This window comes from Crocodylus siamensis, chromosome 2 (genome assembly GCF_052110815.1).
Source record: "Crocodylus siamensis isolate JL-2025a chromosome 2, ASM5211081v1, whole genome shotgun sequence".
Lineage (NCBI taxonomy): Eukaryota > Metazoa > Chordata > Crocodylia > Crocodylidae > Crocodylus > Crocodylus siamensis.
This window is the reverse complement of record NC_143396.1, coordinates 276,494,672-276,507,665: the sequence shown is the minus strand read 5'-3', so window position 1 is coordinate 276,507,665 and position 12,994 is coordinate 276,494,672. Positions and strand designations below refer to the sequence as shown.

The 12,994-nt window shown below is 44.8% G+C and overlaps 1 protein-coding gene and 1 pseudogene across 1 annotated transcript; both read left to right on the top strand.

Annotated features, from left to right (window-relative positions):
- The first annotated feature begins 273 nt into the window (after positions 1–273).
- Positions 274–360, top strand: LOC149872243 (U5 spliceosomal RNA; annotated as a pseudogene).
- Positions 361–790: 430 nt separating this feature from the next.
- CKB (creatine kinase B) lies at positions 791–9,713 on the top strand. The gene is made up of 8 exons (XM_090034101.1): positions 791–861; positions 1,197–1,400; positions 2,637–2,791; positions 3,838–3,970; positions 4,786–4,957; positions 6,806–6,929; positions 8,244–8,433; positions 9,046–9,713. Exons 2-8 carry the CDS (start codon positions 1,208–1,210, stop codon positions 9,222–9,224), a joined length of 1,146 nt encoding a protein of 381 aa, XP_089890227.1. The 5' UTR covers positions 791–861; positions 1,197–1,207; the 3' UTR covers positions 9,225–9,713.
- Positions 9,714–12,994: the final 3,281 nt, after the last annotated feature.

The window sequence follows — 12,994 nt, the reverse complement described above, 5'->3', positions numbered from 1 at the left end:
ATCTGAGCTTTTCTCAGAAGCTCAGAGTCAGTGCTGGAGGCAAAACCTGGAGCTAAGCAGTACATCCACTGCCTTTAGGAACAGTTTCCAGCAAGTGCTCTCAGAGGCGATAAATCACTGGCCTGACACTCAGGTCGGGCTGCCCCTACTCCTACAAAGCCCTTTTTTTATTCCAGCGGATTCTTAGTCCTTGTTCAATGCTTCGGTGTCTGAATGAACATAAGAATTGCCATTGACCGAATCAGACCTTAGGTCCATCTTGCCCGGTTTCCTATGCTCTGGTTTCTCCTCAGATCGCATAAATCTTTCACCTTTTACTAAAGATTTCCAGAGAGGGGGACAGTCATGAGCCTTAGCCCTGTGCAACACGGGCAGAGAGCTGATGCTGATGGGGAGAGTGAACTGGGTGTTTGCCCCCCACCATTCCTCTCTCGCTCCCAGCCTCCGGGTCTAGGAAACTGAGATTCAGAGGCCGGGTCCCTCCCTCCAAGCATGCGTCCAAGCACCTGCCGGGAGCATGGCACTTGTGCAAGGCGCTCTCCAGTCCTGGCAAAGGGCTGGGAATGAAAGGTGTGAGCCCGCAGCGAGCACCAGCAGGGCATCCCGCCGCTCCTGCCTTCACACGGGACACGGCCAGCCCCGGCTCGGACCCCCGGCACCTCGGGCCGAGCCGAAGGCAAGCAACAATGGCTCTCTCCCCCGACCCAGCCCGCTCGCCCCGCCCCCTTACGCTCCGCCAATGGAATGAATGGAATATAAATACCCGCCAATGGGGAGCCGGCTCCGGCGGGCTATAAAGGAGGCGAGCGTCGGGGAGATCGCACTTGCTCCCAGCCGGCGCGGACGTGCGAGCGCAGCCCGGTCCGTGCGGCGGAGGCGGGCGGGCGGCGCGGGGGCAGGGGGCAGGGGCAGCGGCAGCGGCAGCGCTGCGCTGCGCGCGCGGCCGCTTGCCCCCGCCGGGGGCAGGGATGGGGGGTCTGGGCTGGCGCCCGCCCGCGAGAAAGGGCTGCCCGTGCGGGGCTCGCCCCGGAGCGGGGGGGGGGGGCTGGTCGGGCTGCCGCCTGACCTCGGGCCAGCGGCCGCCGCTCTTGCCCCTGGCTGGAAGCTGGTGCCTAGGTGGCAGGGACGCCAAGGTGACCTTGGCCGCGGGCTGGAGGCGCAGGGAGGGTGACGGGCTCCTCTGCTCTCCTCCCCAGTGGAGTCAGCCATGCCCTTCTCGAACAGCCACAACCTGCTGAAGATGAAGTACTCGGCCGAGGACGAGTTCCCGGACCTGAGCCTCCACAACAACCACATGGCCAAGGTGCTGAGTCCGGGGCTGTACTCCAAGCTGAGGGGCAAGCAGACGCCCAGCGGCTTCACGCTGGACGACGTCATCCAGACTGGGGTTGACAACCCAGGTAAAAGCCGGAACCGCTTGCTCCGCATCGCTAAGATCTGTTCTCCCTCCTCTGCTGGAAGTGCTTCTTGACCGCAGCACCCAAGGTCCTTGAGCAGGCACGGGGCATTAGAGTTTGGAGGCGAAGCCTGGCCCCTAAGTGCGGCTAAGTCGGGCGGTTAGAGGTGGCCCTGTCCCACTGGGCAGTGTGGGCACCGTTCCCAGGGATGGGTTGCATGCAGGGTTTTGATGTCCCAGCCCCTCACATGCTTCGGCTTATGTAATTGCTCTGCTAAACACCTCAATTTGAAACCAAAATAATAATAAAATGCCTGAATCGATAAATGCAGTGGCAACTTCTCAAATTCTCCCATTCTGTGGGCTTGCCCGGCTGCTTCCTCTTCCAAACTGGCTGTATGATCTGTGGCACTTCTTTGCAGAAAAGGGGAGCAGATTTTTTTTCTTTAGGTTAATGTGTTTACATTACAATATTTTTTCACAACAGCAATATCAAAATGGCCTAACTATAAATAATCAGACTGTTTCCCCCCCCCCCCCCCAAATGAAGAGTACCTGGACCCGAGCGCCCACAACAACCACATGGCCAAGGTTTTAACTCTGGATTTATATGAGAACCTGAGACAGTTTCACCCAGTGGCTTTGCCTTGGATGATGTCGTTCAGACTGGGGCTGACAATCCTGGTAAAATGCATTGAGAATATTCTGTGTAAACCAGCTGAAATACTATGTACAAGACCAGTTGCTTGCCTTTTACTTGGTTTATGGAAGTGATGTTTCTGTGAGCCAACCACAGAAATGCAACTGTCTGCAGCAGCTGAAGGCCAAGTGTGCTGAGTCAAAGTGCAACTTGTTATAACCACTCTAGCATCTGCAGTATATGAACATAAACAACTACTCGGTTGTCTTCTAGAGCTAGTCAAGTAGCCATAAACTAGTTTCTCTAGTCCAAAAAAAGGCTTATTGGTAACAGCTGTGTAGTGACTTTTTTTTTTTTACTTTACATTTCATCCGGCTTATTGGTAACAGCTGTGTAGTGACTTTTTTTACTTTACATTTCATCCGGCTAATGAAATGTAAAGGTATGGGGCTGTTTTTGACTGGTGGTTCTTGCTGTGCATGTGTGTAGGAAAGCAGTACTGTACTACCACTAGAGGTGCAACCATCAGGTTAATGCTATTCTGGAATGCAGTCAAACTGCAACCAAACTTGGCTGTCTTTAATTTTATTACCACTCCAGGCCATCCCTTCATCATGACTGTAGGATGTGTAGCTGGTGATGAAGAATCCTATGATGTGTTTAAGGAACTCTTTGATCCAATTATTGAAGACCGACATGGAGGCTACAAACCAAGTGATGAGCACAAGACTGACTTGAACTCTGATAACCTTCAGGTATGGAGGCTTATCTGAAATACTGGTAGTCAAAAGCTCTACTGCTGACACTTGACCTGAAGTTAAGAATCTTGGACAAAGTCAGTTGGAGTTGCTTGTTTCTCTATCAGCTGGGCTCTGTCCTTGTGTTTGACCTGTTGGCACCTGTTTTTTGAGTCTCTTATTTTTCCTCCAGAGCCTTTCTTTCTAACTCTGACAAATGGCTTATTGCCACCTGTCATGGATTTTCATGCAAGACACTATCATGACTTGTCTTGGTCTACAGTAATGTGACCAGAATGACTGACTGTTCTAACCATGGTCAGTTTCTGCACTTGTACCTGATGTCTGAAGCTCCCTTTATCTTCTAGACTCTTTATTAATAACTAGGCATTATTTGATGTTCTAGTATGTCCTTTAAACCATTTGAACTGTCAGATTTAGTATTGCACATTGTTTGTCAGGGTTAGAACTCTCCAAGTTGTACCCCCTCCTTGATTCCAGGAATCCCTCACAATGTGCATGGACACAAAGAAAGTCCTTCTCTTTTCAAGTCTACTCCAAGAGCTATTCCCATCTTTTATCACCTGTATTAAGACCCTCATCAACTCCTATGGATAGGAGATGTAGGAACTAAAATAAAATGAGCTGCTTTTCTTGACATCCCCCGAGTCCACACATACATGAGAACCCCATAAGTTTGGGTACTGAAAAATGTAGACTTGGTGACACTTATGATTTTCAGTAAGCAGAAATGTACCAAGAACTGATGACCAAGATTTAGATGCATGTCAAACACTTGCCAATCTAATCAAAAGTGGCTTGAATTGATGCCAGATCAACCAAGCTCTAATATTTTGGTTTTGGTGCATGCATAATTTTACATGCCACCCTTCCTAGAAAAGATGCTGGACACTTCAAAATAAAAACAGTGGAAAGCAGGATAATATGTAGTAAATGATTAACAGTGGGAGATGGACACAATTTTTAAGGGTGGAAATTTTGGCAGGAAGCTGGTACTAAGTTGTTTTTTTGTTTGGGGTTGTTTTCTTTTTAATATCTTATAGGGTGGTGATGACCTGGATCCTAACTACGTGCTAAGTTCCCGTGTCAGAACTGGCAGGAGTATCCGTGGATTCTGTCTTCCCCCTCACTGTAGCAGAGGAGAGAGACGGGCGATAGAAAAGCTTTCTGTTGAAGGTAAAATGAGATGTGTATTGATTCTTTTTAACTGAAAATGATAGTCTTTGTGCCTGTTAGCCTAGCTGCTGAACTGCAAAGATCTTGAACATGGAGATGCAACACAAGTCCTGTGTTAAACCAGCAAATGTAGTGATGCAGCTCTGGTTCCATTAATGCTTAACCAGAGTATCTTTTGCATGCCAAGGAGAACAAGATTGTGTTAAGGAGACTTTTGAGGCTTTAGTTTCCACTGTTGGATAGCAATAGTGTGTAGTTGACAGCAGGCTTTAGATTCTCTTAAATAGGATGTATTGCTCAGCTCATGCTTTTAGCAACAACCATAGCTGCAACCCATTTAGGCTTCTCCAAGATGGTATGCTACCACTAAATCGGATGCACTTTGACTACTTGTAGGCTCTAGAAGTGCACCTTATCATGTATAGCTGCCACGTTACTGCTAATTGCAGATATTTATCCTTGGTAACAAAGAGCCTTGAACAGAGTAATGCTGGTCATTTAGATGTAAATGACCAAAGTAGTATCCTGTAGTAATAGCATAATGAAGTGGTTTATTCCACTCCTGGGTAATATTAGTCTTAACCATTTCTTTCATAGCTTCTAATTTCTTCAGACTTAAAATTTGGCTGAAGAATTAAAAGATACAGTAGTCACAGAAGAGTAATCTTATTCTGGGGACTGGACTGCAAATGAAAATGGAGGAGGAAACTAACCAGCTTCCAAATGCCAGAATACTGCTGTAGCCTCTCAAACAGGAAGAACATAACTGGCTGGGGGTCTTGTATTCACGTCCTAAAAGTGACTCTTGCTTTCAGCCCTGGGAAGTCTGGAAGGTGACCTGAAAGGGAAATATTATGCTCTGAAGAACATGACTGATGCAGAGCAGCAGCAGCTGATTGATGATCACTTCCTGTTTGATAAGCCAGTTTCTCCTCTTCTGTTGGCATCTGGAATGGCACGAGACTGGCCAGATGCCAGAGGTATCTGGTGAGTACAGACAATGAAAATAGGGGGCAGCCTTTAAGCCTCTGGCAAGGAGATTGTTGCGCAGTTGTTGGAGTGATCCATGTGAAAAATACTAGTATGCAGAAGCTGCTATTTTGAAGTCGTAGTGACGTATACAGACAGTCCTCTGCAATCTGCTGTAGGAATTTGCTTATCACTACTTAAGGGCTTCATCTCATTGCTCATAATTTTACCATTTGAGGCTTTTCAAATTTTAGTCACTTCGAGCAAAATTTGAAGGAAAAACACCACTATAGAAAAGGACAGTTTGGTTCATATGTTAAATTTTGTTTAAATTGGCTAATCCCAGTAATTCACCACTTATGAGTTGGACCAGACTCTTATGACAAGTTAAACAATCTCATTGTTAAAATAACTGTAGCAAATTTAGTTTTGCTTCGAACTTTACCAAAAAATGCAAATGTCATCTTGCACAAGCTTTTAATGAAACCCCAGTAGGAAATACTGCTGTTGCCTTTCTGCTTCGAGGCCCAGGAAGCCACATAGACAGCTGTGGCTTCTTTTAACTAGATTTATCAGGTCTCTTTTCCTTCTCTCAGGGTGCTGCAAGGGTATAATGGAAAGAATAAACTTATCTAACCAGTAACAATCCACACTGGTATGGGGGTCCATCCCTCACTTCAGTTGTCTGGTCTTGAGTCCTCTCAGTTTTTCTACTGAAGTCTATAGAATCCTTCAGGCACTTGTCTTTTTGAAGGTGACCTACAAAAGATTGCATCACCTACCTGCAGATATCAACACTAGATTGCTGTGTCAACTGAGCATGACTAACCTTGGTCTCCTATTAAATAGAACTTTTCAGTGCTCTTCATGTAACCTTCATCCCTGAATTAATTATTGCCTGAAAACAATGAAATTGACAACTAATGTTATCAGTATAGCATTTAATTTTTTGTCTGGCAGCAGGCCCTATCTGCAGGCAAGGGCAAAGCAACCACAGAGTCAAGAGACTTGCAGACTTTTTTTTTTTTTTTTTTTTTGGGGGGGTGTTGTCTAGAAGGAAGTAGCCAAACTGAGTGCATAATGGCTTTACTCCACTGGGCTTGATATGTGAAGCCTTTCGACAGTATTTGGAATGGAAAGTGCACTTTCTGTTAGTCAGATGCATGATGCTTTCAGCCAGGGCTGCACAACTTGGCCTCTGTTTTAGGGTCCCTGTCCCCTTCCCCAAAGGGAAAAAAGTTCATCTTTCTTTCTTCTCCTGCATGCGCAGCCTGGCTCCCTCTGCCCTACCTTGTGGTGTGGGGTGGTGGTGGTGAGGAAACATAAGAATTTGGAACTTGGAAGTGGCAGGGGCAGCCTGGAGACCCTAGCTACTGCAGCTGCAAGACCAAGTGGATGAAGTAGTGGCTGTATGGGAGCCTGTAGGCTGCGTGTTTAATCTCTTATGGGCCATATACAGGCTGCCAGTGAGAGAGCCTTGTTTTAGACTTGGCTAATGCTGAGCACTCTGGGTTTTCCTCTGAACAGAGCAAAACTTGGTTCCAAGAAACTTGCAAAATTTTACACTTGATGTTGTGTGGTGAAAGAGTGAGCAGCAAGAGCCTCAATAGCCCATATCTAATCTGGCTAGCTTGTCTTTGGGTGGAAGAGGGCATAATGATTAAGTTCCCTGACAATTCTGGGAGTTGGATGTAATGGGTTAAGTTCTTTTCTTAACTTGCATAAGAACAAAAGATAAAGCTACAGCACAATGCTAGCTGCTTAAACCATCAGTCCGCCTCATTTAGGTAAGTAAATCTGCACCACTCAGACTTGGAAAGATCCATTTAAAGTGGAGCTGTGAGTTGTTTGGCTTCTGTCTTCTAGGCACAATGACAACAAGACCTTCCTTGTCTGGATCAATGAGGAAGATCACCTTAGAGTTATTTCTATGCAGAAAGGAGGCAATATGAAAGAAGTATTCCGCCGCTTCTGCAGTGGGCTAACGCAGGTGAATTTCTTTTTAGATTTCTATGTTGGCAAACAGCTCTTACAAGAAATGGTGCAGGATTCTCTGCAGTGCTCAAAGTGCCGACTTACTGCAGACTCTGAAAACAACATGTGCAACTGCAGCAGTTCTGGGCAGTGTGGCAGAGAATCCCAAATACATAAGCACAATGCAAGATGTGCTGGAAGCTGTGCAAATATGTTGATCCAGCTTGGGCATCTAGCAACATGCCTGTAAATATCGATGGCTTAGGCTTGGAAATATTAACCTTGCAGAGTGGCTGCTGCAGGGTCAGAAGCCTTCAAGACATTGCTGCAAAGACTCTATCAACGCTGGCTTCTTCCTCCTGTAACACTTAAATTTAAATGGAATACCAGTTACCAGCTTGCACAGCTGCAAGCACTAGAAGATGACTTTGAGACTGGAAGCTTCCACATGGTTTGTACTCACTAAATATAAAGGCTGCTTGCAGACATGGGAAAGCCTAACAAAACAGTGCTTTACTTTTTAAACCTCTGCTCCTGTGAGTCCAGTGCATACCCAGAAGAGGCAGCATGTTAGTTGTATCTGGTTTTCCCAACATCTGTAGGGATTGGGCACTTTTTTTTTTTTTTTAGTGGGGCTTCTTTGGCACTTTTTTTTTTTTAATTATAGTGGATTTGAATCTGCTTTAGCTAAAAAGGCAAAAAAGCCGTGCTGAAGTGCCTGATGGATTCAGATGCTGCAGAGCCACATCTAAGTAATATGCTGATTCTTCCAGTAGTGGCTTCCCCCCACAACCCCATGTCTGTCAGTGCCTGAAGTGGCTATTGCCAGCAATAGGTGTTTGGGATTTTTTGCTAAAACTTCCAAAAACTATTGGAAGTAATTTACTTTTTTTTTTTTCCCCCCTCTCTGCTGTAAGCAGCAATAAACCCCAGTAAACTAGTGAAATGTTGCAGTGCATAAACTGGATAGTGTTTGGTCACCCCTTCTTAAAGCCTGCTCTAACGCAGGGGCTCTGCTGTGTGTCCTGAAAGTCACCTACATGTTTTTTCCCTTTTGGACCACAGGGAGCAAGAATGAGCTTTTTGAGACACAGGCAGCTCCTGAGAGAGTGCCCTGGTGTCAGCTCCTGCTCTTGTGGTGGGGACTTAGCTTGAATGCTTCAACTGTTGCTAGCATGAGGCATGGAACGAGACAATGCACACTAATAAGGCTGTAAATGAGAACTAATTGATGACCTCAAACTATTGTAGGGAAGGCACAGACGGAGCAGTCTAATGTATGTGGGCTTGTTTGTTTCTTTTTTTTTTTTTCCACCCCCCCTCAATCTAGATTGAAACGCTGTTTAAAACAAAAAATTATGAATTCATGTGGAACCCCCACTTGGGCTACATCCTGACCTGCCCATCCAACCTGGGAACAGGTCTCCGTGCTGGTGTCCATATCAAGCTGCCAAACCTTGGCAAGCATGAGAAGTTTGGAGACATTCTCAAGAAGCTGAGGCTGCAGAAACGAGGCACAGGTGAGCACTTGAAACACAAAGCTATATGCACCACTCCTTTTAAATCCTTTCCCATTATGGCAGAGCTGAGTTCAAGGCCTAGACTCTAAAGGCTGCTCCCTAGATGCTAGCTAATGGGGTACAGGGGCCATGTTAATGCATCAGCCTCCATTGTGGAAATTGAATAGAGCAGTCATAGGAACTATGTAGCATTTTACTTGTCAGTGGCTGTAGATGGTGCTATGATAGTTTCCTTGATTTTTAGTTACTTTGAATCGGTATAAGGTTCATGGGGCCTAGAAACATTCTTGAAAAAGTCAACCCATCTCACTTTTTTTCTGCCTTGGAGAAATGTCAGGTAAATTTAGGCAGTACTGGTTTGACATGATCAAGGTCACAGTCCCTCTCTGGTAGAGCTGGCAATGGGAATCTTGCCTCTTGGCACCTTCTTACCAGGAGTTGCATATACCACAAGACTAATTCAGTGTAGTGAATTACAGGGGGACCTCTTCTATATAGAGTACGAATGCAGTAGTCCCAGATTTGCTTTCCTACTCGCCTGCTATGTAACCAGATTGTTGGGCTGACTTCATCTGAAAGGTTCTAACTCCCAACCTTCATCTCTTGCGTCAGGTGGTGTTGATACTGCTGCTGTTGGAGGAGTGTTTGATGTTTCCAATGCTGACCGTCTGGGCTTCTCGGAGGTAGAGCTGGTGCAGATGGTGGTTGATGGTGTGAAGCTGCTGATTGAAATGGAAAAACAACTTGAAAATGGTCAGTCTATTGATGACCTCATACCAGCTCAGAAATAAAAGCACTTTAATTCCATGCTTCCTAACTTATTGGATGAATAACAAATATCACTCCAATCAAAACCCTGGGGTTGAAACCCACTTAGTAACACTGTAGAAAAGTCTTCCATCCATCTGTGTTAGAGTTTATTTTTTTGATGGCTGAGATGTTGCTGAAAAACTGAAATAAACTATTGTTTTGGCTTGACAAGCGTGTCCTAAACAAATCTATTAACTGGCAGAATGCTCAATATCTAGCTAGGAGCCCAAAGTGACTTTTTTCTCTGGTTGATATTCTGTACTGGATTGTCTGAGCTTTGTGACATAGCTATGAAGAGTCTTGCTGCTTAACTTGAGCACTAAATACAGTGAATTACAAGTGGCTGCACCATCTTCTTTTTCTTTTCACTTGATCTCTGCTGTAAAATCAAATACTGTCAAGTGATATATTGGAGAAGTATTAACATCTCAATTAAAATACACTTTTTGGCAAAACTGCCATACCTGTGAGACTTGTGCATGTGATCTTGGCCCTTGGATTCACCTTCTGGATTCTCATAAATTCTCTTTTACTATTGTGACATGGGGAAACCTGTTAGTCTTGCCAGGGGACATACTGCCAAGGGATGCTCTTTAAGACTGGGTGAGGCACATAACATTGAGGACTAAGTGCTGATTAATGATGGGACAAAATGCCTTACTAACTTATTCCCTTCTGGAGAAATAGATCTGCTGTAATAAGTAACTTCATCATTTTTAATCCTGCAAACTGGGTCATGGAGTGAAACATGTGATATTAAAAAAATGCTAGAGACCTGCCCACTTAAATATTCTTATTAGTTGAAGTGACTTGGAGCTAGTTAATCTGTCTGTATAAGCTGGGACACAGAGGAAAGTAGAAAGACATACCCCCCCCCCCCCGACACCTTTCCATTCCCTCTACTTCCCTAGGGAAAGCTAGTCTCTCCTTTCAGTGTACTCCATTATAGTACCTCAAACCATGTCCGAGTCCAGATTGCTCTATTGCTGTGGTGAAGCCCTACTATGTAGCCCTAAAACCAGGGCTTTCCTATTGAACTACCATAATCACCTTCAGTTACACTCATTGCAGGCTCATTCTAAATTATCCGTCTGTAAAAGTACCTCTCCCAGAAAGGGTTGCTGAACTACTAACTTACCAGAGCTCTGACAGAATGACCCAGTCTAGGGTGTGTGCTTATCAGCCTACCCTTCCACCCCCACCATCTTAAAAAGCCTCAGCTATATGGAAGAAGCATTATAAAAGCTGATACACAGATTTGCACATGTTAAAACTTCACTGGGAGCAGCAGGAAACAGTTTGGCACTAGCTTACCTGGCCCAATCTTCCTTCTGTATGCTTTAGAAATGTCATAACCAGCTCCAGTCTCACTTTGTGGAACAAGTTCAACATTAAAACTGTGGTTGGAGGTAAGCTTAACTAGCAGTTAATCTCAACAAGGACAGACCGAATGAGTCCTTGGATGTTATTGCTTTTTGGAATATTTGGTAAGAATTTAATGTGTGTGGAAAGAATCTTCACGAGCTTTTCATTCATTCCATGAGCTAAGTCCAGTGTTTAAATAGCTGAGTGAATTAGCACTGGGGAGAGGACTTTTGCTATACCAGGTTTTGTATATCCTCACCCTGTTTCAATCTACTTTACTGCTTTATATACTTGGGACCTCTCTGACTCTGTTTCATTATTCTACATGTACTTGGCAGGCAGCTGGTGTCTCATCTAGTAATCAAGGAGCTTTAATTTAACAGTGGCTGTCATCACCCCACCCAACAGCACTACTTTAATCAGTGCAAATGTAAATCTAGTTATGGCACCTTCATAATAACACTCAGGGCTTATTTTCTGCAGTCTTCTAGATGCTAAGCAGAATCAGTAAGTGGATCAGAATTGTAGGCAAAATAGCAGGATGGTTATGCCTGATACTATCTAAGAAATAATTCTCTTTAGTTTTCTTTCCTACCCAGACCATTAGCTCTGTTTTCTTCTGTGTGCTATGAAGATTAATAAGAGCCTGCTTTTGTTTGAGCCTGTACAGAACAATTAAAAATATTCTAGTGAACAAACCTGTTGTGGCAGGAGGCTGGATAACAGTGACCAAGCCGAATTGGTAGGTGCCTAACACCTGTGATCCTGGAATGACACAAAAGCTATCGCTGTGCCACCTTAAAAGCTTTAAAACAAAGTTCTGTTCCTGGCATATTCTCAGCTAGCTCTTTTCTACCAGATAAACCTCAGGGAGTCTGATGATTAGTTAGGCCTGAAAATATTTTGATCTTATGAGGCAGGCCAGATGGCAAAGGTGACTAGATAATGTCACAGAGAAGGATAGGACAGTGGCTTTTCAGATAAGCTGATGGGGCCTTCTACTCTGTGAGGGAAACTCATAAGTTGCTAGCATTTTTAATGTTGTACCAATGCAAAAATGTTACTAATTGATCTGTTAATGCTACTTGGCTCCATTAACAGCAGTGAAGAGCTGGTATGGCTTGAAGGAACTGCTAACGTACCATTTATTTTATTCTTGCCTTGTGACCAAAGTGATGTGACTGGTCTTAACAGTTCCTAACAAATAGGAGTTCCTGTTGGCACCTCTACAAGCTCCTTTGTTCCCTGGTTCCATTTTTCTTCCTATTTTTATAGCTTTAAACTTTCACCCTAACATTTAACCTTTCTCACCTACACGTTAACAGTTTTGTTTTCTGTGTCCTCACTGGCTGGGTGAACAGCTGACCCAGCTGCCTTTCTAGCATCCCCTTCCATGCCTGGAGATCATTGCCATGTTGCCCCTCAGTTGTGTGCTCCTTCACCTAATGGTATAGGACCTCCTCTCACCAATTTTTTAAATCTTCTCCGACTAGTCTTTTTTTACAGTGTTCAGCCTCAGTAAGCACAGGACTCCCATTCAGGGTAACACTGGCACAGCAAAGAGCAACAATCGCATGCTGCTCGTATTAAACCCTGGGCATCTAATATGTTTGCCATTTGTGCAAGTACTGCACTGTTGACTCATGGCTGGTGCCTCAGCCCAGTGGAGCTCCAGGCTCTTTACTTGACAAGACCCTTGTTCTATGCTTATTGACCCAAAATATGCACTAATAGGTTCTGTTCAATAGTCCTTGTTGCAGATTTTTAGGTACCTTGCAACCCCCAAGTTTGGTGCCCAGGGGGAGCGGCAGAAAATAGCATGCTGAGCAGGGAGGGAGCTGCCAAAGCTAGCCAATGGGAAATGGAGGGTGTGGCTTAGGTCCTGACCCCTGTAAGGTGACTCAGGTATTTAAGGGAGACCAATGAGATGTCCATCTTCACAGCCATGAACCTTTCCTGAACGTAGGTACCTCAGACAGGTCAGGCTTTTAAAAAATGCAGAGGTGGTAGCTGTGGCGCTGCCTGTAACTAAATAGTTTATTGGTTACACTATTCCTTTGGGGGGGGGTGTGAGTGGGTTAGTGGTGGTGGTGGTGGTGGTGGTGGTGGTGGATAGGTACATTGGCCTAAGTGGACTTGGGCCCATTAGTACATGAGACCCGTAATGAGCAGAAGACTAATTCTACTGCACATGAGTGTGGCAGGCATAACCTGTGCTACTACACAGTAGATTTAGTCTAATGCACAGTAGCATCACAAAAAAAACCTCATTTGCGCTAATGTACATTAGTGGCAATTACAGCGCATTAAGTTAGCACCTGTCATTACAGGTACTTAAAACTTAATGCACCATAATTACAGCACATTAATGAATGTGTAAATGCAC